Below are 22682 nucleotides of genomic sequence, written 5' to 3' on the forward strand. Positions count from 1 at the left end.
AGGTGGCCCACTTCAGAGTGGCTGCCCCATGGTCAGGATGCTAATCTGGGGGAGATGGCAGATGACTTTCAACCCAGTTTCTTCTGCATTTGAACTAAAGTACAAGGTCTTTGTTTTGCCATGAAAACTCTCACATTTAAATTTGTTTTGCCCCAAGCTTGGGGCTTGTTTTTAATTTCATTTTCCCCCTTAATTTTTTTTTTTTTTTTGTCTCAGCAGGATTCCTGAGAACTCTCCCTCCCTTTTCTTTCATTGCAAATGTAGCGATAACAAAGCTCCAGGCCAGTGAACACCTCTTGCTTTGGAGTTTATTCCTCCCTAAGGTGTAGTTATTATTTCATAACTGAAAGCACCTTCTAGGTATTCTTTTATCAGTGGGATAATAGATACGTGTAGCTCTGCTGTTACTTCCTGGTGAAGCCGCCGTGATGCCACCGGCTTTCATCTCGGCTCAGCTGTTTGCAGTGGCTCGGGGACTCCTCCCTTTCAGGAGGCAGTTTCATCACGAACGAAACCAGCATCCTACGCAGCCCGGTCCTGTCGCCAGGGCAGACTGGTGCCGCAGCAGGAAAAGATCATGATCTCCACAGTGGGAGCACACGTATTATGTATTGCTAAAGTCATTACCTAGTAGGCACAGTGCTCCCAGACTTTCTAATTAGGTTCTGAGCTAATTAGAAGTGGCTAAGATGGAAGCATTTTGGACATACTTTTATTGAGTGGGCTTCAAGGGAGGTATAAGACTCTCCTCCTTCCAAAAATGTTTATATTCACCATCAACATTTTCACTAAAAGTTTTAGCAATTATCAAACTGAAATCTGACTTTTCAAATGAAATGATTACATCACCCAGTGGTTTTGATGAAGAGACTGGGGATTGGCTTAATGAGCGTGGTACAAATAGGAAGTTTCCACGAATGCTTTAGGGAGTGCCAGCACAGTGAACCGACGAGGCCAGGGGAAAAGGAATTAGGCAAAGGCTGTGGAGGAGACATGCAATGAAGGGCCACAGCTAACACAGTTGTTCTTTTCTCCCTTTTTGTAGGATGTGGTGATCATAAAGTCAAGCCCAAACATATCAAGGGATCCTTCACATCAATTTAGTGTGTAAACAGATGGCGGTCCAGCCAAAATAAGGGTAGCTTTCCATTCTTTCTACAGACAAATCAGTTTTACTATTAAAAAACACATACAAATAAGAAAGACCGAGCCAATCCCTTTTTATGAGCTTTTTTCATGGTCTGCTCTCTAGTGAAAAATGTGAATGACTCATTTCTGGCTAAAACCAGCTGATCCAACAGAAGGAAAGACAGCACCGACTGCCATCACCAACAGCGGTATTGCTACGCCAGCCTTAGAGCAATAAAATACTTTGTAAGGGTTTATTTTCTTTTGTCGGTGGAAAACAATTGGCAAATAGAAAGAACAAAGAAAATCAGGAGAAAAACTTACAGGAAAACAAACATACGACAGAATGAGGACTTGGACTCCTGAAGATATTGTTATTGGAGGAAGGAGCGACAGGATTGGAAAGGGTCTGTTCCCTGAACTCCAGTGACTCCTCGGGAATGGCTATGATATGCTGAAATTACTAGGAACTCCAAGCCAGCACATAGTTTCCTTCATACCAGCCCACTCAGGGACTTGAAATAACTTTTTTGTCAGAGGCAAAACACAAAATTGAAAGAAAGAAACACAGCATGCCATGGAAATGTCATAACCTTCCACCTGCTTCTTTCTGCAGTAGCTGTCGGCACAGAAAGTTTCCTTTATATTTTATGAAATTGGGAATGAAACAGACAAGAGCTGGTGCAGGGGCCGTAATGGAACAAAGGGACTGGATAAGGAAGAATAAAAGTTGACATCTATACCAGCAGATGGAACATGCTCACTGGCACTGGAATGTGATCATCCACATCGTTAACATGTTAGAGCAGCCCCTTCCTACGGTTTGGCTGCAGGGTAGCATACTGTGTCCCACACACCTCCTGCGACGAGACCTTTCCCAGTTTAGATGAGAACACCAGATTTTGAGGAGTAAGAGCATTTAATTGTGTGGCTGTGGGACCAGCAGGGATAGTTGGCTTCACTCTCTGAGACCTGTTTAACCCAGTGGTATGGACACAGCCACAGAGGGTGCAGGGATATCCACATCTGTCCTTCCTTTCACATATGCAACCCAAGTCATATTGTCTTTTCTCTAAATGCATCTAACAGCATCTTGAAAAGAGTTAGATTATTTCCTATAATAATCTAACTGATGGCAGGAAGCATTTTTGGGAAAAAAAAAAAAAAAAAAAAAAAGAGAGAGAGAGAGAGAGAGAGAGAGAAGAAAAAAGGTCAATTCAAATTGCATCCAATTTGTTTAGACATAAAAGCTTCTGTTGGTATTTTTCCTTGACATATTTACATAGAGGAATCAAAATCTCTCTTCACCTTTGCTGTGTTCAACTAAATACAGGAGTATGGAAGTGGTCAGGGGCCTGCCAGAAGACAAAGTGCACAACTCCCCTGTTTCAAGCCACCTGTCTTTTTCATGCTGCATGTTAAAAAAATAAGTATTTTTTATCCTTGTTACTACTGCCCATTCCAGTTCTTTTTTTTTCTATCATAGTTAAAAAGCACCTCCTATTTTCCAACCCACACCTGGCCAAAATCACATGCCAAAACTGTGCCAGGGACCATGCTAACAGGTTAACACTGGCTGGCCATGTCTGTTTGCCAGCACAGACATAGCTTGAGACAAGGATGTTTACTGAGTTGAGTATCACAGTTACCAAATGAAGTATTTCTCTGAATAGCCTGGATCCATAGAGGACAACATCTTTCATCAGGATTGCTCTCTAGCTCTGTCCTCTCCAAGCCCAGCCCCAGGGGTTAGCATGGCCACCAAGCAGTGAGAGGAAGTATCACACTTTTAGAACAAAAAGATGTCAAAGAAACTGAAAACCAATACATACGTGTTCATGTTTCTGAAAACAGGTAGTGTTAAACTCAGTGTATGCAACTGAAAATCAAACGTCTGTCTCTCATTTTTTTCTGACGAATTTGTCTATTTTTTTTTGAATATGTAAACTGGATTCCAGTAGTAATGACTTCCACTGGTCAGCTACATCAAGAGCATCTAGAGTGTGATCGATCTGATCACATACAGGCATGATGAGGCGAATTATTCTCCAGACTCTTTTGACTTCTTCTTGACTCCTTCTACTCTTTGAGTGGAACTCCACCAGTCATCAAGGGAGCACAGACACCTGCCTAGATGTAGATACACATTAATAGACACCCACAAACCTTAGGCAGAATGGAGTCCCCTGTCTTGAAGCTATGCCTATGAGGGTGAGATGAATCCTACCTTGTCTATCTATTTCTGGTGTTCCTTTGAAATAACTTTCAATATAAACTGGACAACCTCCAGCAACTTCTCTTTGACTGTCCAGCCCTTGAGAAGTCGCTCAAGGCTCAGAGTAGCTTTGTGCTTCTAGTTTCAGATGGGCCTGGAAGTGAGCACGCTGCTGCTGAGCCAGGCTGGGCCTTCTGCTGGTGTCAGCTCTGAATCTCTATGATTTGGGGAACCAGAAACTCCCTCGTGTTTCTTCTTTCACATTGTATTTTGTGCATTTTTACAAAAGGAACTTCAAAATAAACAAAACATTAAACTCAACAGGTTCATTCTTTTCGCACATCTTTACATTTCTTTTGACTCTGCTTATCAGTGGTTCACAAATGCAATTCCTTCCTTTTCCTTAGACAAAAACAAACAAACACAAAACCAATCCACCCACTTAGAAATTAAAGAAACTGGTGCAGGACCCTCCTCAATTCTCCAGTGTATAAATGGACATTTACGTTGTGCTTTTTGAATCTCAATACCTTTCATTATAGTTTTATCCCAGGAAAGAGGCACTATTATTAAAAGGATTAATTGTGCCTTTTGTATGGTTGCCTGTTAGCACAAACCATTGCTACACCAAGCTGCAACTGGCCTTGTGGACATGACTAAGGTCTAGCTTAGTGTTTCTGTGCTAAGGCAAAGGGCTTGAGCCAAGGCAGCAGAAAGGAATGTTCTCCTTCACCTACTCCTTGCTCTAGAGAGTGTATCTGAAATAGATTTGGTACCTTTCACCAGTTTTAATTCCATGCTGTGGCCTGGACGTGCATTTTCGTGCTCAACATAAAAGGGATTCATTTTTGAACACCATGACCAAGAAGAGAAAGGCAACAAACAATGTAATGTCATGGGTAACTTGTGAGCCTGTTCCTGGCAGGAGCAGACCTAGAGGATATGTTTGACCGAAACAAGTACTACTTTGCACTTTAATAATGCTGGCAATTGGATAACTGATACACTGCTCATGCAAACAATAATCATATTTGAATTTTTGTCACAGCTTCCACTGGATGGTCTCAGAGAGAAATACAACTATTAAACACCACAGTGGCCCTGTGGCAAATGAACAGAATAAAGTAAAAAAGCTTGCACTGACCTCAGTCCATTCTAACATGATTTAAAAAAATGTGCTGGAAAGACAGAAGAATCTTACAAACTCTTCCCTGCTTTTTCATAGTAATAGAAATTATCTTCTCTGAGCTGTGGATACAAATTCCTGCTTAAGGCAGAGAACATTCCTCTGCAGTGTAATAGCGAAAGCTCTTCACTGAACTTCTGAGAAATCTGGGTTCCTTTGCTATATTCCTTACTTTCTTTGTTCCCCTTTCAATTCAATTGATTTTCCTTATAATGAACAGTTATATAAAAAAAAATGGCTCATCTCTGAGCCGAGGCAGGAGATGGGGAGTGAATTGACAAGTTCATGCAAAAAGCCCACAGCATCTGCACGTCGTTAAAAAGTGCTTTTGTAGTAGTTAGAAAAAACAGAAAGGAAGAATTGATTGTATGTACATGTGTGGGCGGTAAAAGTATTTTTAGCTAGAGGTGAGAGGCTAGAAGCTGTCAAAAAACTGGGAGTAGGAGCAGAGTAGACAGGAGATGCCCCAGGTGATGTATTTTAGATCAGGCTAGTTGAACCATTTTATAAAATAAACCTGTAAGTAGTACTGGAAGTAAAAAATATTTCCTATTTATATCAGAACATTTTGCTAATTAAGTGCATTTCTTTGTCTAAATTTAGAATGGTTTCTTTATTGCACAGCACTATTGAGGTCATAGTTCCAAACACAAAATCACTGAAAAATGGGCTGAAAACCCAAGGAGAAAGGAAAAGGACTAAAGTGGATACTTGCAGTATCTGCCCTGTGATGTGAGAAAGCCTTTTTTTTTTTTTTCTTCCTTTTCAGCCATTTCTGAAAAAAAAAAAAAAAAAAAAAAAGAATCAATGTAGGTCATAATGAGCTTAGCCTGTGCAGTGTTAAATCCAGGTTGTTTATTTATTCTTTTCCATCCCCTGATCACATTTTAGGCAGCACATTTCTGTTATCTAACATCAGTTCTGGCACTATGAATAACAGGATGGCAATGTCCAATCTTAGATACGCATTTCAAATGAATTAAAACACAGTGCTCATCTAGAATTACTGCAACTGAGTCATGACCAAAATAATGGACAGCTGAACTTGCAGAGATTTGAATTAGAGGACTCACAGAAGAAGAAACATAAATGGGATTTTGCCCTTCAAATTTAATAGACTCAGATTTTTATTTACATGACCCTGCTATTTCAGAATTCTTAACCCAAGGAGAACAAGTATTCTTTCTATTTCTAATTCAAACACCAAAAGAAAGATTTTTCCAAGACTGGATTTTCAGAACTATGACACTTATTTTCTGTGGACTTGTGTTTTATCACAGAGGTCATAAATGAAAGTATGAGGTCAACTTTTTCTCCACGATTGTGGATTGTATAATGTCACTTTCTTCTCCTGCCCTTCTATATAGCTGCCTGCTTTCACAAAACTTTCAAGAGTTTAGCTGCCTTTAAGACAACTCCCTTTTGGCAAACACAGATAAATTTGGACAATGGTATTGGAAGATATGAGGTAGCAGGACAGACAGACACAGATTGAACACTGGCTTTATGTAAGGAATCGGTTTACAAAGGCAAAAATTGATATTTAATGTTCAATTTGTGATATAAAAACATTCCAAATGCAATACATACAAGAATTAAGAATCTGTAGATTGTATAACAGTTCACAACAGTACCTAAAGCAGTTGTATTTGGCAATTCTTTCAATCTGAAATTCATGAGGTAACTGCACGTACTGGATATTTTCACCTAACGTATATCTCAGTCCTACCTGAGGCATCGAGTGTGACAGCAACACTGCACTTGCACATTTCGAGGAAAAAAACAAATCACAGTGAGTAAAGGTTGTGAACTCTAGCTCTTTTTACTCCAGCAAAATTATAGAGAAATCCTTTATATGCGAAATACGTAACATGCTAAAATTGGAACTTGAGCTGGACAGTTTGTGTGTGTTGTGGAATCTTTCATGACTGCACTTGGGCAGGGACTCAAAATTACATATCTTCTGGCACCTTCGGCTCTACTACACGTTAGCATTATGTGGGACCATTGGTTCAACACTGACTCAGAGGGAAGAGTGCCTCATTCTGAATCACTAATGCCATATCCTGCAGCACTCCAGCGAAGCCCTGGCAGTAAGAAAGGATAATTACAATGTGGTTACTAAGGCTGATTTTTGAGATGCTTTTATGCATACCTCAGGCATGTCAGTAGGTAAAATGTAGTCAGCTTGCCTAGAAATACCCAGGTGTCTTAAGTATATTATTTTCTACCACAAAACCGGGCATGCGAGCTGAATCTTTGTAGACAAAAACATCCAACTGAACGCTGTATCTGGAACTACCGTGCATTTATTTTCACACATATATTTAAAAAATACTAGGTATGAATACAAAACTATTTGATGAGTTTCTTTCACCTTTTAAGGATAAATCATTAACATCTGTATAAAAGATGTTGTTTCCCTTGCAATAGAAATAGTAGTCTCTACTGTTTTTCTGGACTGTGAATAACTTCTGAAGAAGGAGGTGTGAGAGTGGTACCAGCCTTGCTCCATCAGCAGACTTCACAGGATTTTAATGATGTTCTGTGAACAGTTAGCTCAAAGTCAAACAATCCTTGGTGTCAAGGGGACACTTGCATGAGTATTCAGGGTGAGATACATAGAAGCAAACCTTTAAGGTGTTTGCACTGTTTACCACTTGTCTTGCATGTTGTCACACATCACCAAATACAAAATTGCAGGGAAATGTAATTACTGGAAATATGATTCAGTATGAAAATGTGTCCACATGTTCATTTATACAGACTCATGTCATTTTTCTATTTTTTCCCCCTCAGATACAGCCTCTGCTTCTCTTTTCCTAAAGTGGAGTCTGTTTCTCTTGCCTGCACCCCTCAGGTGCTCTCTTCTCACTGCCTTTCCTTCCCTTCAACAAAACCTTTTTCCCACTTCTTGAGGATTTTACCGTCTCCTTCCATATTCCATGTGCTAAAATTATCAACAAAGAAGAAGTTTGGGCCAAGGTGAGCCTGGATCACAGGAACGGAGCACAGTTTACATGCCTCAGTGACGTTGCTTCAGGATGTTTGCAGATCCCCACAGATCCCCGTGTGGGTTACACTCAGCTCATGCTTTCAAGGAGGAGTAGATACTATTATTTTTGAAACGATGAGATAAATCACAATTTGAAAACACCGCGAAGGTCACATAAACAGCCCCAAACCGGCCGCGTGACGGTTTTGACTGGCAGAGTAAGAAACACCACAGGAACTCTGAACAAGCAGGGATGCATATTTTTATTATTTCACACCAAACACCGCGTATCTTTCCCACAGGTGCCCCCTGACGAACACCCCCTTCCCCCCCCTCCCTCTCCTCACGGCCGCCATGCTCAGGCCGCGCCCCCCCCCCCCCCCTCTCCCGCTCCCTCCCGCGCTGCCCCGGGCCAGGCCCCAGCGGCGTCCCGGGGCCCGCCCGCCCCCGGCACGTGACGCGGGGCGGGGCCGGGACCGGGAGCGGGGCGGGGAGCGGGGCGGGCCGGGCCGGGTCGGGCCGGGAGGGGAGGGCACGGTGCGGAGCGGAGCCGCCGGATCGGGGCCCGCCGCCACCCTGAGGCAGGTGAGGGGCTGCGGGGCGAGGACGACGACGACGAGGAGGTGGTGGTGGAGGAAGGCGGGGAGGTGCCGCCGTGCCGCCGCCGCCGCCACCACCGGGAGGGCTCGGGGCACGGCGTCGCCTCGTTCCGCCGCCATCCCGGGGAGGCGGCTCCGGGCCGCGGGGAGGCAGCGGGGAGGCAGCGGGGAGGCGCACCTGGGCGCTGCGGGGCCGTGCCCAGCCGGGCCGAACATAGCCGTGTTCAGCCGAACCGAGCCGTACCGGGCTGTACCGAGCCCTACCGGGCGGTACCGAGCCGCCGGGCGCAGCCTCCCCTCACCTGCGCCAGCCGCAGCCGGGCTGCAAACAAAGGGAGCGCGGCGCTGCCTCTCCCCGGCTCCCCCCCACCCCCTTTTTACCCTTCCTCACCCCCTCTCCGTTTTGGGTTTTTTGGGGTTTTCGCCCCTCTCCCGGCAGGGTTTTGGAGCCGTTTGGAGGCGGGGGGGCGAGCCCGGTGCGAGGCGCACGGTGAGGGCAGGTGGGGTGGTGGGGGGTGCTGCAGGAGCCCCAGCAGTGGCCCTGGGCAGCTGCCTGAGATCCAGGGCTTGTGCAGGGCTCTGAGTCAGTAGGCGATTGTTAAATGGTTACTTATTAAGCCTTTTAATTTTTAAGGAAGTCCGAGCTCCGGGAAGCGGCTTCGCGTTGCGCTTGTGCTTGATTTCTAACCTGGCGGTAGGTAGCCCTGCGAGGAGGCAGCGCAGGAGAGAGCTCGTCTTCAGGAGCCTGCACGTTGTGCATGTTTTGTCTGTGTTTGTTGGTCGCATTTGCATTTGGCATCTGTTTTTATACGATTTCAGCGGGCCGCAAGTGCAGGCTTTGCAGGCAGTAGTTTTTGCAGGCGCTGGTTGGGTGCTGGCTGCTCATCTGACCCACCAGGTCCACCGAGGAGGTGGCTGGAAGGGGTCCCCAGGAGAAAAGCAGCATCAGCGGGGAGAGATTGGGACAGACAGGGCTGCTGTGGGGTTGTTCTGCCCAGAAACCATCGTGTGGTACATCCAAAAGTGCTGAGAAAGCTGCCAGTGGAGAAGCAGAAGCACAGAATCTAGTGAACTGCAGCCAGTTTATCTCATCTGGCCCAAACCAATAATAATTTATCTCAATTTAGCCTCAGTAATTGGGTTTATTTCTGCAGCAGCACCCCAGAAGGGTTCATTTCAGTAGTGGGTGAAGTTTGATGCTGAAAATGGAAAAAGATGGCGCGAGTCAACTGCTGCTACTTTGTAGGACATCATGAACAAGGTCACAGGAAGAATTTTAAGGAGATCAATTAATATCCTCAGTGTTTTGTATTCAGTAATTTGCTGTGTTTGTATTATTAAGTAAGTGATTACATAGTTGTGGTAAGTCTCCCCCAAGACAAATATAGAAGAGAAGGACTTGAGATATACCAAAAAGGCTTTTCTGTAATTACTTGGCTTTCGAAGATCAGAAGAAATTCCTCTGTATGTAATAACTTGGGGAGAGGTAGGAAACTTATATTGTGTACCTTCTGATTTGTATTTTTGTCTTGAGTTCTGGGGTGGTGCTGAAGTTCGGGATGACATAAACATAATCTTACACATGTTGTACACGGTCATATCTGTGTGCTTCTGTCTGTCTGTGTGTGCTGGGGCTGTGCTTCTTTCAGGTCCATTTGCACATGCTTCAGGATGAATTTAGTGAACATCTTTCTGCAGTTAAGAGTGAGTGTTTCAAGCAGATGAAGTGCAGGGTTTCAGTTGCCCTAGGAGAGGCCTCCTAAACAAATGCCAAGATGCCTAGAACAAACCACTCCAAGCAGAGATCAGTTTGCCATTGCAGCTGCTTGGGTTTGGTGAGAAAAGATCTTGGTTTGGTGAGAAATGCCCCAGTTCCAGCTGGGCTCAGAGGCTGGCTGCAGAGCTGCTGTGTGCCTGTGCTGGGGGTGTCAGGGCTGGGTGCTGGCAGGGCAGAGCTGATCTCGGCAAACACAGTGGGTTACTCACCTTGCTTGGTCTTTGCTGATAAACAGCTGGGAACAGTTCACATTAGGAATGGGAGCCCAAAGAGATCCATGGCATGGTGTTGAGTGAGGGAACTCATAACCATTGGCCCTGTCTATGTGGGGACATAGACACAGGTGTAATCATGAACATGCTCGGTCTTTGTGGCAGTCCAACTGCTCAGTTAAGTGGCAGGGTGTATTTCTACGTGGGGATGTGGCCCACCTTAAATTCGTTACCTGTAGCATTCAGGTTTCACTTGCCAGATGGAAAATGTGGCCTGAATCTGATCTTTGGCATTCCTGAGAAAAGTTTTCTTGTTTTTGTTGTCAGGTGGGGGCATTCATTGTTATTAATCTCTTCACCAGGTATTAAGACTTTATTTAAGGTATTAAAGCTTACAGATGTCCTCTGTGGCAGTCGATGGCTTTTTCATGCCTATCATTCTCTAATTAGGATTCCTCAGCCTTCTGTACCGACGTGGGTGTCATCCAGCCCTACAGGTAACGCTCGAGCAAACAGCTCAGGGGCTGTGAGGCCTGACCTGCCGTATCGCTTCCGTGGCTGCCCAGTAGCAACAAACTCACGTGCTCCAGATGTCACTGCTGTGCTCTCAGGTCTGAATTCTTCCGTGCCCTCTGCTGTAGAGGCTCAGCCCAGGCTCCCAGGGCTCTGTAACACGAGGCAGGCAGGCGGGTGCGTCCTCAGAGGATGTCACCAGAAGCTGTCCCCGGGGCTATGCACAGGGTTCAGGCAGTCCTGTCTCCTGTGGTGAAACAGCTGCGTGAAAAAAATGAAGTAAAACTTCCTGCGTTTGGATCCGTGAAATCAAGGCAGTGCTAGTTGTTTGCGGACTTAGAGGCTTAAGTCAATATTTATTAATTAAACTCGGTGAGAAGGATTTCCCACCTATACCATAGGTGTTTCTCTCAGGGGAGGTGGAGAAGTAGAGCCTCGCTTGATCCCGATGATGTGAGCTATTTATAAATCTGTTTCAGTGTGCTGGCCAGCCGCAGAATACAGCCTGTCTCTTTTCATCCTATGTTCAGTGTTACAAAATGCTTGCTATTGACTTGATAATTTTGCAGCTCAGCTGAAAGAACAAAAAACTCTGCCTTTTTTTTTTTCTTTTTGGAAAAGGCATGGGGTTACAGAACTGACTTCAGAATTGAGTAGGGCTATTTTTGTAGCTCTTGCATTTTTTTATTTAACTCCTCTTTCTTAAAATTCTGTTAACTTTTTTGAAGTGTAAAATACAACTTATATTGAGCCTATCTATCTTGAAAAAAATAAACAGTAAACATGCATTCTCACTAAATAGTTATATGAAACAGGCAAGAGAATGAAAATTCCAAGCTTTTAAACATTTGGGAGCCCTGTGGGAAACCGCGAGCTTTTGGGAGAAGTAAAACCAGTGTGAGTGGGTTGTCTTCTTACATTTTAATATCCAAGGCAGCATAACTTAATGGTAGACTGTAACTAGGAATCGCTTCTATTTTTCTAGTATATGACCTTGAAGCTGTGACAGGGATTGGTAGCAATGCTGAAGAAGTGTTGGGAGGAGTCAGATTTAGTAACGAGGAGGAAAATAATGTTTTTATGCGAGAGTTTCCAAAGCTACGAAGCGAGTGGGTATGTTTACCTGCTGCTGGAGTTGCTAAACAACTGCAGAAGTGCACTTAAAAATACCGATTTATGTTGAGCAGCAGGTAGGCTGTTCTGTACCCAGCCTGTAAATAGACCGGGGTGCTGCAAATGTCAGTGTGCTGTTTTATGGGGGAGAGAGTAAAAGGAAAAAAACAAAACGTGCACACAAAACCCCAGACAATCCGAGCATTCTTTTCTACTGCTGTGTGTCCCTCTCGTCAGCTCTGTTTGAATGTGGTACCATCTTTCTTTCTGCCAAGTCCTGCAATAAAATTGCAAGCCTGATCTTGTGACTCCATTTGGAGGCCGGTAAGCAGTTGTGGCTTTAAAGCTACCCGTAGGAAGTGCGTCCTGGGTGTCGATGATGGACTGTGGGAGAAGGGAAGACATGGTTGAAACACAGATTGTTCTTTCTAAGCTTCGTACTTGAGCTTTTTAGGGTTGTCTCTATTGAGTGAAGTGGGAAGCACAACGTAGTCGAGGATCGGCTCAAATAGCAGAAATGGTGAAAGAAAAATTGAGGAACTGCTAGGGGTTTCTGCTTCAACTCTCCCCAGAAGTCCCTTTTGTTGTTTGTGCGCTTAGTCCCTCTTACAGCCTGCATCTGTGGGCCTGCATAGAATTGCATTAGTTCCGCTGTGTTTCAGGGTAAAACACTCCAAATCTCATCATGAAGTCTCAACTTGCAGAGCAGCGAGTTTCGGAATTGTTTTTCTCGTTCACGAAACGTGCGGGACTTTTGGAGACTTATTTGTTAATCTTTGGGGTTAAAATGGCAGCATTTTATTGAATTCTCCTAAACTCTATTTGAATGTTAGAGGTCTTCCCCATTTACTGCTATGCTTCTTTTTTTTTCCCCAAGATTAGGAGACTGTGTCTTAAAATGAGCACAACGCAGTGAAAGTTGCTAAGATTGATGTTTGCCAACTCATGAATCATGACCTCAATGTTAACATGATTAACTAGAGGAAAAAATGTAGTCCATGGATATGGTACAGTTTTCGTTGTCTAGACTAAAGGATGCTAAAAAGTCCTTTTCAGAATTTTCACATAGTATCCTCTTATTATTTATTTTTGGTTTTGCTTCGTAATCCTTTTTCATTATTGTTTTTGGTCTTTGTTTTAGCACACATCACTCCTGGTTATATCAGGTTTTCTGTGAAGTAAATTAAAACTAAAAGCTATAAAAGTAATTAAAACTAAAAGCTTTTTTTTAAGAGCAAAGCAAATATGTGGAATTTAAACCACTAAAACCAGAGTATCTTTAAAACTTGCAATATTTCTTTTAATCTGAAACTGTTTTAACATTAAAATGGTATGTTGCAGTTATACCAGCAATTTATACAAGTAAATCAGCATTTTTGAAAACTGGCTAGATGTAGAGGCAATGACCTGCATCCTCAGGTGGCAGAGGTTGCAGAGCTCCTTGGGGATCAGTTTTGGCACTGAGGTGGAGGTCAGCAGAGCCTGTATACAGCGTGCAACACGTGGGGCAGGGATTGCCAGCCCATGCTGAACTTGGTGGCTGGCGTGTAGCACTGGAGGAAGAATTAAGGGATTTTGTAAGGAATTCTGAGCACTCTGAGGGGACTTGTGAACTGAACGACAGCTCAAAATAAGCAAATCACAATCTTTTTCTTTTAAATATATTAAATCCAGTATAGTGATGCACTTTCATATGAAATTAAGCCTGTATGGTAGCAAGAGAGACTCAGACTAGTCCCCCCAGTGTTGGTTAACCTTGTTTAGTGATAAAAGCAACAGGGTTAACATGTAACTTGGTAGCAAGAGGCTTGTGTGAATATGGGGGTTAAATCAGTGGTGTTTTATTGCTGTGAAAGATACCTGAAAAATCTTGCTTTTTTTCCATCAATTTCTCTGTCTGAGTTGACATAAATTGAATATGGAGGATTATTTTTGAAATTATTTTCTTCTAAAATGCTCTTGGACAATTACTTCATTATGTAGATATAACTTTCTTTTTTTTTTTTTCCTTGCAGCTCTGATTATTAACAGGAAAATAACACTTCTGAAGCAGAATGTCGCTTACTGTTTGCCGGAAAAGGTGAAATCTTTTCAAAGAGAGATGGCTGATAAGGGTGGGAAGATCCTTCCAGGACAATTGTACATTGAAGTGGAGTATGACTACGAGTACGAGGCCAAGGACAAGAAAATTGTGATTAAGCAAGGAGAGAAGTACATCTTAGTGAAGAAAACTAATGATGACTGGTGGCAAGTCAAAAGGGATGAAAATTCCAAACCTTTTTATGTGCCAGCACAGTATGTGAAGGAAATACCACGAAAAGCACTGATGCCACCTGTTAAGCAAGCAGGAATGCTGTCAAATAATGCTTTAAAGTTGACACATGGATTACAGAGGTCGACAGAAAATGTGAATAAGTCACCAGAGCTTTCTAGTTTTGGAAAATCTTCTCCAGTTCAAGTGTCTTGCTTAGTTCGAGATGCCAATCAAAATCTGGGACCAAACAATAGCCCTGGTCAAACGCTTGGTTTGAGTCTGGACCTTACTCAAAACAATGGAAAACTTAACAACGACTTGCAATCTCCCAAGATTTCCAATCAGTATAGAACCATCTCCATGGGTCATTTCCCGTGCCCAGAGTTCTTGGAAATAGAGAAGACCAGCTTTTTGCATGAACAATCTTGTGATTCAGCAGGAGAAGGCTCAGAAAAAATTCATCAAGATTCAGAATCTGGAGATGAACTCAGTAGTAGCTCCACAGAACAAGTGCAGGTAAGCTTAAAAAAGGTTTCTGTAGATGTGTGTTTTTTTTCCTTCTTCATTTTTCCTTGTTACCATAATGGTTCGTTACTGTTTTGATTTTTTATTTTTCAGTAATAATTTGAGATTATGTCAAAGTGTCCTGTCTCAGCATGAACTAGCTGTTGAAGTCTGAACAGTTGGCGTACGTGGTTCTATTACTTGCAGAAGTACTTTGGTTTGGGGATTAATTCCATTTACAATTCACACAATCGAATGTTACAGAAACAGCTCTTCTTTATTAAGTTTGTTTTGAGATGACTCTTAATTTGGGTTATTCTCTTCCAGAGGAAGCGAGCCTGTTGCAGTAACTCGCTTGGACTTGTGAAAGCAGAGGAAGATAATAGTGCTAGTTATTGTCAGCTTTTTCTAAATCTGTGTGTAGATACTGAAAGAGCTGTGAATTGACGTACTAGAGGGTTTAATAGCTTAAAAACGGTACACTTAGATTTGTATGGAGTTTAATTTCTGGCTTGATTATTTTATTTGTAGACTTGTAATGAGTCAGTCTTGCCAATTCTGCTTCCCACAACTTTACACTGGATTAAAACTCAAAACATGTGAGTTTTGTTAATTAGTATGGAAGAATCTCAGGAATGATGTACTCCCACTTCAGGCTGAAACTGAGCATTGATTTCCGTTTTCTTTAGTAAAATGGAAGTCATTTCTTCTACTTTTTCCTTTTTTTAACACCTCCTTGCCCTTCCCCCCCCAAAAAAAAAAAAAAATTAACACTGATTTAGATAATTAGGTCATACTTCTGGTATGGGTAACCAAGCTAATTGGTCTGTTGTAATTCCAGATTTGTTCTTGAAGTATTGATGTGTGTGTACATGTGCATATCTATGTATTTGCATAATGCAGAGATTTTAATCCCCAATATACAGAGATTTTAAAACAATTTAAAATTCTCAGATCAAAAAACTCCCTGCTCTTAAACTTCCTTATGTTTTATTGTTGCCTGTACACAAACCAACCACTATAATAAATCCCATTTGTCAGCCACTCACTTGCCAGATTCAGGTCTCAGTTAAGGGTGGTATTCAGATGAAAGCTGATACTAACTTCAAAACTGAAAATATTACTTTGGAGAGTTGTGCATCAGCACTGGTTTGCTAATAAGACACAATTCGTACAAAGCTGCTTAGTTAATGAGTGAGTATAGAAAGGTCTTAAAGATACAAGATAGATTGGGTGACTTATGTAGTCATGAACTCTTAATATATATTATTATGTAATATATTGATATTTATTGGAGTACCTAGAATCAGGAATTCTTAAATATCACACTCTATTCTTGACCTCTTTCTTGAAAGTCCAAGTTTCTCTAGCTAGGTGATTTCATACCTCTGGTATCTGTTACCTTTTCTAACAATTTTCCTTTCACTTTTTTTTTAATGTGGATAATATGGAACAAATGGGATTACTGATTTTTATTTCTTCATGCTTTTAGTTTTAGTTTCATTTTGTACTTCATTATGAACAAAGTGGAGAAAACCAATGTCCTAGCTCATGGTAGCTGATACCAGCTGCTTAGAACTAAGGATAAGATAACTGTTAGACATTTACTTTAGAAACGTGCAGTGGCTCATCTGCTGTTGGGTTAATTGGTTGCTGAATAAATGACAAAATACTAAGGGATGGTTTGAAAGGATATCTTACTCTAAATAGTTTATCACGGTAATGTTTATGTTGTGTCTCAAGACAGTTTCCTCTACTGTGTTGAATAAGCATTGCCTTTTCTAGTTAAAGTAGATGAAATTGATGTTACATGGGTGTCTTCTGCCACACAGTAATTAACATGCAGGCCTGCTGTTCTTTTTGTGCAACTTTGTGGTACTGATAGAGTGACACAATCTTTTCACCTTTCTCCTCCATCCCACACCCCACTGCCTTACCACTAGAAGTGTGAACTTCGGTGGAACAAGTATGCACGTGTGTGTAGCCTTCATGGGGTTGGAAGGAAGGTCAGAAAATGGAAGGTTTGACAGTGCATAATATTCTGTGTCTTAAAAATGTGATGTTTCAGCTGGAGGGAAAATCATGGCAGTGTTTGACATGTGCTGCTGTGGAACTTGTCCTAATCACAGCCTCGGACATTGAGAGCGGGTGCTCAGTATGCCTCACAGTTGTCTTATTTTAAAACTGTGAAGGAATTTCATCTCATGTGGAATCATGGGCTCCTTCAATACAATAAAAATATTTGACATTTCGTAGCCACAGGGATTAAAGCAGTAGTAGAACTGATGTCACTGCAGCTCAGTCTAGGTTCTCTGAGTGCCAGCCTTCTCTGGAACAGACCCATTTTTTTTTTTTATAATTCTTTCAATAATGAGCATTGTTTAGTACAAATCAGCTGTGCCGAAATTAATGGCTTAGAAAGCTGTTTTTACTGCTTTTTAGTCTGTAGTGAGAACATCAAGTTCCCTGCTTTCGCACACAAACAGGATTTCACTTCCCAGGACAGTCTGGCTGTGGCTCTTCCTTCGCTCTGCCTGCTGTGGAATTCAATTTTATGCTGTCTGTATTGCGATGAGCTTCAAGCTACAGGTGTTTTCTCTTAAATTTGTAAGGTTAGAGACTAGACTGGCCTTGATAGGATCTCTGCATGGGTGACTTCTTATTTCTTCCTAGACTCATGATTTAAGAGTCTGGCTGGAAGGGGAGTTATCACTGATGTCAGCAGAGCTGGTACTGAGGTAGCCTGAGAGTCAAGGGGTGTACTTTTGTGGTTGAGTTGGTTTGGAGAAGGAACCTTTGAACTTACCCAGCCCAGTGGCATGGTTTCTAGCCAGCCACGGAAATGAGGAATGGGTTTGTTTGAGGTGATGGTAATTTTTTTTGTCCGTTTCCCAACCTGCAGTGTTTTTTCAGTATCCTGAGTATGAATGCACAAGATGCAGAGGAGTGCTTGTATGATGAGGTGGGTACGCTATTTTCTGAAGATTATCCTACTTCTTTCCAGTAAAGAAGTACAGCTTCTGCGGCTGAACAGCCTCCAGCTCATACAGTTGCTGGCTGCGGCAATGTTGGAAGATCCAGTCTCCGATGTACTGCGTAAAGAAAGGACTTTCTGAGATGTAGTATGAAATGGAGGTTAGGGAGGTGACAATGTGAGCAGAAGAATTAGTTAATGAAGATGAGGGCAAAATGATCTGATCAAGAGGGAGAGGAAAAAAGGAAAGGGTAATGAATACTTCTGGCTCTTTGTATAAAGAAATTCCAAGTGCTGGGTGTAACTCAGATGCATAAGGTGTGCTAAGGATCAGATGTTTGCTTCTGGACCTGAACTGTAGGAAGGCTGGAGGTAATTAGAGAAAGCAGGGCTTGAGAGGAAATGTTCCAATTTAACCAGATTTAAATCTGGTGGAGATAGTACCTGCCAGTAGAACTGGTATTGAATGAGGTGGATCAGGATTGCAGAGATGGGATCACTGGCACGCTGATTGTGCTTACATCTGAGAATCCATGAATGTTTTCAACAGAATTTTAGGACAGTGGTGTCAGGTATGATGTGCTGGTCCTATGAAAAGCACAGAAAATAATCAATCGAGATGCTAGCAGTGGGAAAGAAGGAAACTGAGAGGAGAAATTTGTAGCAGAGGAGGCACAATACTTGAGAAGAGCAGCTGAAAGGTTAGTGATGTGTAGTAGAGCCAGAATAATTGTTGTGTAGGTGTGTGGGGGAAACCCAAAACCCATGTGTTTAGACACACCTGATTTCTTAGGAAGGGAGAGTTGAAGCAAAAGTGGAAAAAACGTAAAAGTGGTTTAGAAGACTTTGGGTCAGTGTTTGCAAGTAAAATCTACTCACGGGTTTTGAGGGAGGGTGTGCAGAGAGGGAAGAGTTGGTTGAGTTCTGAGATCGTGCCAAGGATGATTAGGTATTATCTTTTATATAAAGGTGGTACTTTGGAGTAAAATAGCTGCAGACAGAAATTAATCTGCTTTCAGCAATGCTAACGTATAACCTACCTGCAGTAATTTTTGTGATGAGCATGAGTGTAACTTCCTCCTGTGTCATAAGAACCATGGATTATATATGTGATTATGTATGTGTATGAGTAAAATACTTGCTCTGACTTAGTGTTACTTCTTATGCTCATTAAAAGTTACTTTTAGTCGCAGGCTGTTTTTAATCATTATAAATATAGACAGTGACCCATTTGCAAAGATTGGTCTGTCTTTCATCCTCTTTAGTAATTGACTATTGCATAAACTGTCAAGTGCTAAAGGGGATTATCACTAGGATGACTGTTTTGCTTTGATTAATTCTGAGTAGTAAAGATCTCGCAAAGAGGTCCTTCTGTTTTACTGTAGAGATTTCTGTGGGAATTGCAGTAACTTTTTAAATGGAGACAACAATTTTTTGTGTCTGTGTGTTTCGGTAGGTAGTGTGTGTGTGTCATCTGGAGGTCTTAGTATTTTTGTCTATTTTGCCACCCAGTTGAAAAGTTGGTGGTAAATCTTCTGCATTAGACTACCTCGGTCAAACAGTAAAATTCTAAATAAATGTTTGTTACTGTTTTTGTGACCCTCAGATTTATTTTGCATAATAACTTTTTTTTACTTCATTAACTAAGAATATGCTGAAATATAGCCATTATAATGAGGTGAAGAATAAAGCTTTTAGTTCCTTGTCATTAGAAGTTATAATCTGTGGTATTTTGTAAAGCACTAAAACAATTCTTTTTATGTAATCCCAATAACTGCTGTTAGAATTTAGGAAAACATTTTAGGCTGGTTAGAAAGTTGTATCAATTACCCTGGACACGAACATTGTCTGTTCAGATCCTTTAAGGGTTACTTTTTTTTTTTCTTCCTATCCTATGCTAGTAGGTCTGGATAGCTTGAATTTCTAAGGGCCTTGTTTTTGAGCAGCTCTGTTAATAGCTGTTGCATATTAAAAATATTAAGTCAGCTAGCAGATAGTTGTCTCTCTCAGTCTCAATGAGCAGTTCTGGATTTGGGTGTCTGACAGTGAGAAGATACCATGTCCCACTAACACTGCCTATAGCCCTTGTGTTCCTCTGAGCTTCCCTGCTGCAAATCAGACTGGCCTTTGTGTTTTTTTTTTTTTTTTTTTTTTTTTTTTTTTTTTTTTTTAAATCCATATAAGGCAGCTGTGGAAGAAAGCATAACCTGGGAGACGAGCTGGGTTTAGCTGACTGGCTTGTTCAAATACTGGTGTATGAATGCTCGGCTGGGTAAGGTACCAAGCTGCCTGGAATATGTGGTTTTGGTTTTGTGCTTTCATAATTTAAACAAGATCTACAGCATGGCTGGATTTCTGCAAGTACCAACGTAGTCTTCTGACTTTGTGCCCTGGTTTACATTAATTTAGTGCAGAGCATGGTAAAGTGGAACTTGCAAGGCATCAACTTACACGCATAAACCTCTCTATGCCTGTGTTCTGGTGGGGCTACTTACTAGCTCAAATGAAGCCCAAGCTGTGGTGCTTGAGGAATAACAATCATAATATGGAAATGAGTCTTGGTTTTCATCTAGAAAAGTGCCGTTCCTAGTGTGCAGTATGAGTTCTGGTGCCTGTTTTCCCACCTGCCTTTTCTTTTAAGCAGTACAAAATACCACCTTCAGCTCTGACAATGGCAGAATCTCCGCAGCCGGTAAGCGCTTACACAGAAAAGCAGCACCAGGAAAATGAACTGATGTTTTGTCTGGCTGCTGCATAAACTTAAAGCAGCAGGCGATACTGGAGACTTGCTTGTTCTCCATTGGCAGTGCTTCTGTCGGTTTTTGAGTTGGGAACTTCCAGATGCAGAACAAACTCAAATTGCTTTGTAATAAACAAAAACCCTACTTGAGAATATTTGATCCAATCTTGTTCTTGCACATTGCGCAACTCTGAGAATAAACAATTGCATTCTGTATATATTTACCTAGTTGCTTTCTAGACAGTTGTTTAATGCTCCAGTGCTTGTATGTTAAATAAATGTGCTGTTCTTTTGTAGAATTCTAAAGAAAGTCTCGCTTGTTTCACAGCAGTGTGACAAAACAGTAGGGAACGTATGACTGGATAGAATAAAATGCAGAACGCTTTTTTTTTTTTTGTCAGATGGGCAGCTCTCTGGAATAGTAGACATTTGTGCTTAAAAAAGGAAAGTAAAGTCTGTGCACATCCAGTACCCAAACAGCTGATATTTCTGTGTCCTTCCAGAGGTGTTTGATTTAAAAGTGATAGAAGTGGGTTTTGTCCTTACATGGATTTTGTTCTAATACTAAAGCACAATACTTTTAAACAATGAAACTCTTCATCATCGGTTCTTACTATTCAGAAGAAGATTATAAAGACTTTTGTGATGGTGAGTGATTGGACAATGTAGTGTTAGATTACATTTATAACTTTAAATTTAGTCTTAGTGTGGCTTCCGTGCTAGTTCTTGGGCAAGATGGTAACTGTTCAGTGCACCACTTTATGGAAGAGTTAGATTAATACAAAGAAGTGATCAAATAAGTGTGGGTAATGTCAGTTGTAGAAAACAGTAAAAAATGCAGCAGTTTGTAACTAATTCCATGGTATTTCAGTATCTTAACTACTTTTGCAGTCATCGTTCTCATTGAAAATCTCTCTAATGGAAAATGGGAGAGGTGAAAGGTACGAGCAGAGGCATGGAATAGTTCCCATGTGAAATCTTTGCAAAGCCTTTTAACTCTGGGTGCACATTTAGCGCTATATAGAGAATACGTATTGTAATTATTGCTGCTGAAATGGCTGAGAGATTGTTGAGAAGTAAAGTAGTCTTATTTTTTTTTTCCAACCTTTTATTTTTCTGCCTGTCTTTTCTGTTGTAAATTCTTGAAGGTTGAGAACTTGTGTACAAAGATGTTCTGGAGATGGGCGTGGGTATTCTGAGTCTCTGTTTCAGTGAATTGTAGTTCTCCCTCAGATAAAAGTTTTGTAAATGAAACCTTAAAGCTGAAGGGTTGAGCTTATTGCTTATGTTGGTTTTTGATGTTGTATTATCTGGCTTCAACTTCTGTTTGTAAGCAGAGTTCCTGATTAGAATTTACTGGCACCCCTCTTTAATCCGAAATTACGTTAGACTTTTGAATTTAATTAGTAGTTTTAATTGTTCCCTTTTTAAATGGTTTGCCTGGGGCTTCTGGATGATCTTCAGATCATCCAGTTAAACTAAGTAGCGTCCCCGTGTTCTGTTGAAAGGCACTGCTGAGGAGCAGAGTGTTACACAGGTTTTCTGGCTGTGGCTAGCACGAGCAGATGTCATCTTTCTCCTGCTTTCGTGGATTATCATTCAGCTGAATAACTTTGCTGCTCTAGTCACCGTGTGGCTCTGTAAATATTTATTGCTGGTGGAGCAGAGATGGAACGGTGCTGGCTGGAGGAGTGCTGTGATGGAGAATGTGAATAGCGGTGCAGCAATACCAAAGGCTGTGTGTATCCCTTTATTACAGCTTGAATAGCTATAAATAGTCTAGAGCAGAGTTTGAAGCCTGATGGACTGAAGGACACACTTGCCTTTTTAGTACAGGTTATGGGCTGAGATATCTGCAACAAAGGTACTATGTAAAGGAATACTCTAGCAACATAACTGCCTGATAAAAACCAAAAATACTACTCCCCAAAATCTTTCTGAACTTGTTCAGTATATACAACAGTGTTGTATACAGATCTATTTTCTTGACAGGTTGCCATGATGTTGTTCAGAATCACTTGTGCCACACGAATTCTGCACTGCATTGCATATAACTGGTGTGACTCCCTCATCCCTGTGCTCATGCCTGTGCGGATAAAGCTGGAGGAGGCTTTGCTGCCTCCTCCCCGGCCCACTTGTCATGGCCGGGCCCTGTGGCTGTGGTGTTAGCCCTGAGGCGAGGCAGCCCAGGATGGATCTCCCTGAGGCCTGCCATGGCTGTCACCGGGCGCTCTCCTTCCCGCCCTGTCATGGCGGGCAGCCCCTCATGGGGCGGGTGCTCCTCAGTCATCCACTGCTGCCCTCGCAGCTCCCGGCTGCGGCCTCTGGTCTGACTTGCTTCCTCCCCTCTCATCTTCGTTGACTGGAGGGATTGTGTCCTTCGTTTGTCACCTCTGAGAAGGGAGGACATGTACTGGGGGGAAATACAACTCGGAAGGGACTTTTTTCTTGGTATTCTTCCATGCCCTTCTT

At 42.1% G+C, this 22682-nt stretch overlaps 1 protein-coding gene across 2 annotated transcripts in view; it reads left to right on the forward strand.

The window, feature by feature from the left end:
- The first annotated feature begins 13758 nt into the window (after positions 1-13758).
- Positions 13759-22682, forward strand: part of ARHGAP12 (Rho GTPase activating protein 12) — a 71009-nt gene continuing 62085 nt past the window's right edge. The window contains exon 1 of one of the 2 annotated variants that reach the window (XM_084282905.1): positions 13759-14508. In XM_084282905.1, coding sequence (XP_084139031.1) covers positions 13840-14508 — 669 coding nt within the window. In that variant the 5' untranslated portion in view covers positions 13759-13839. The remainder of the gene's footprint in view (positions 14509-22682) is intronic. The other variant, XM_084282904.1, reaches the window with a different exon arrangement.

Source organism: Netta rufina (genome assembly GCF_964035555.1).
Source record: "Netta rufina genome assembly, chromosome: 2".
NCBI lineage: Eukaryota > Metazoa > Chordata > Aves > Anseriformes > Anatidae > Netta > Netta rufina.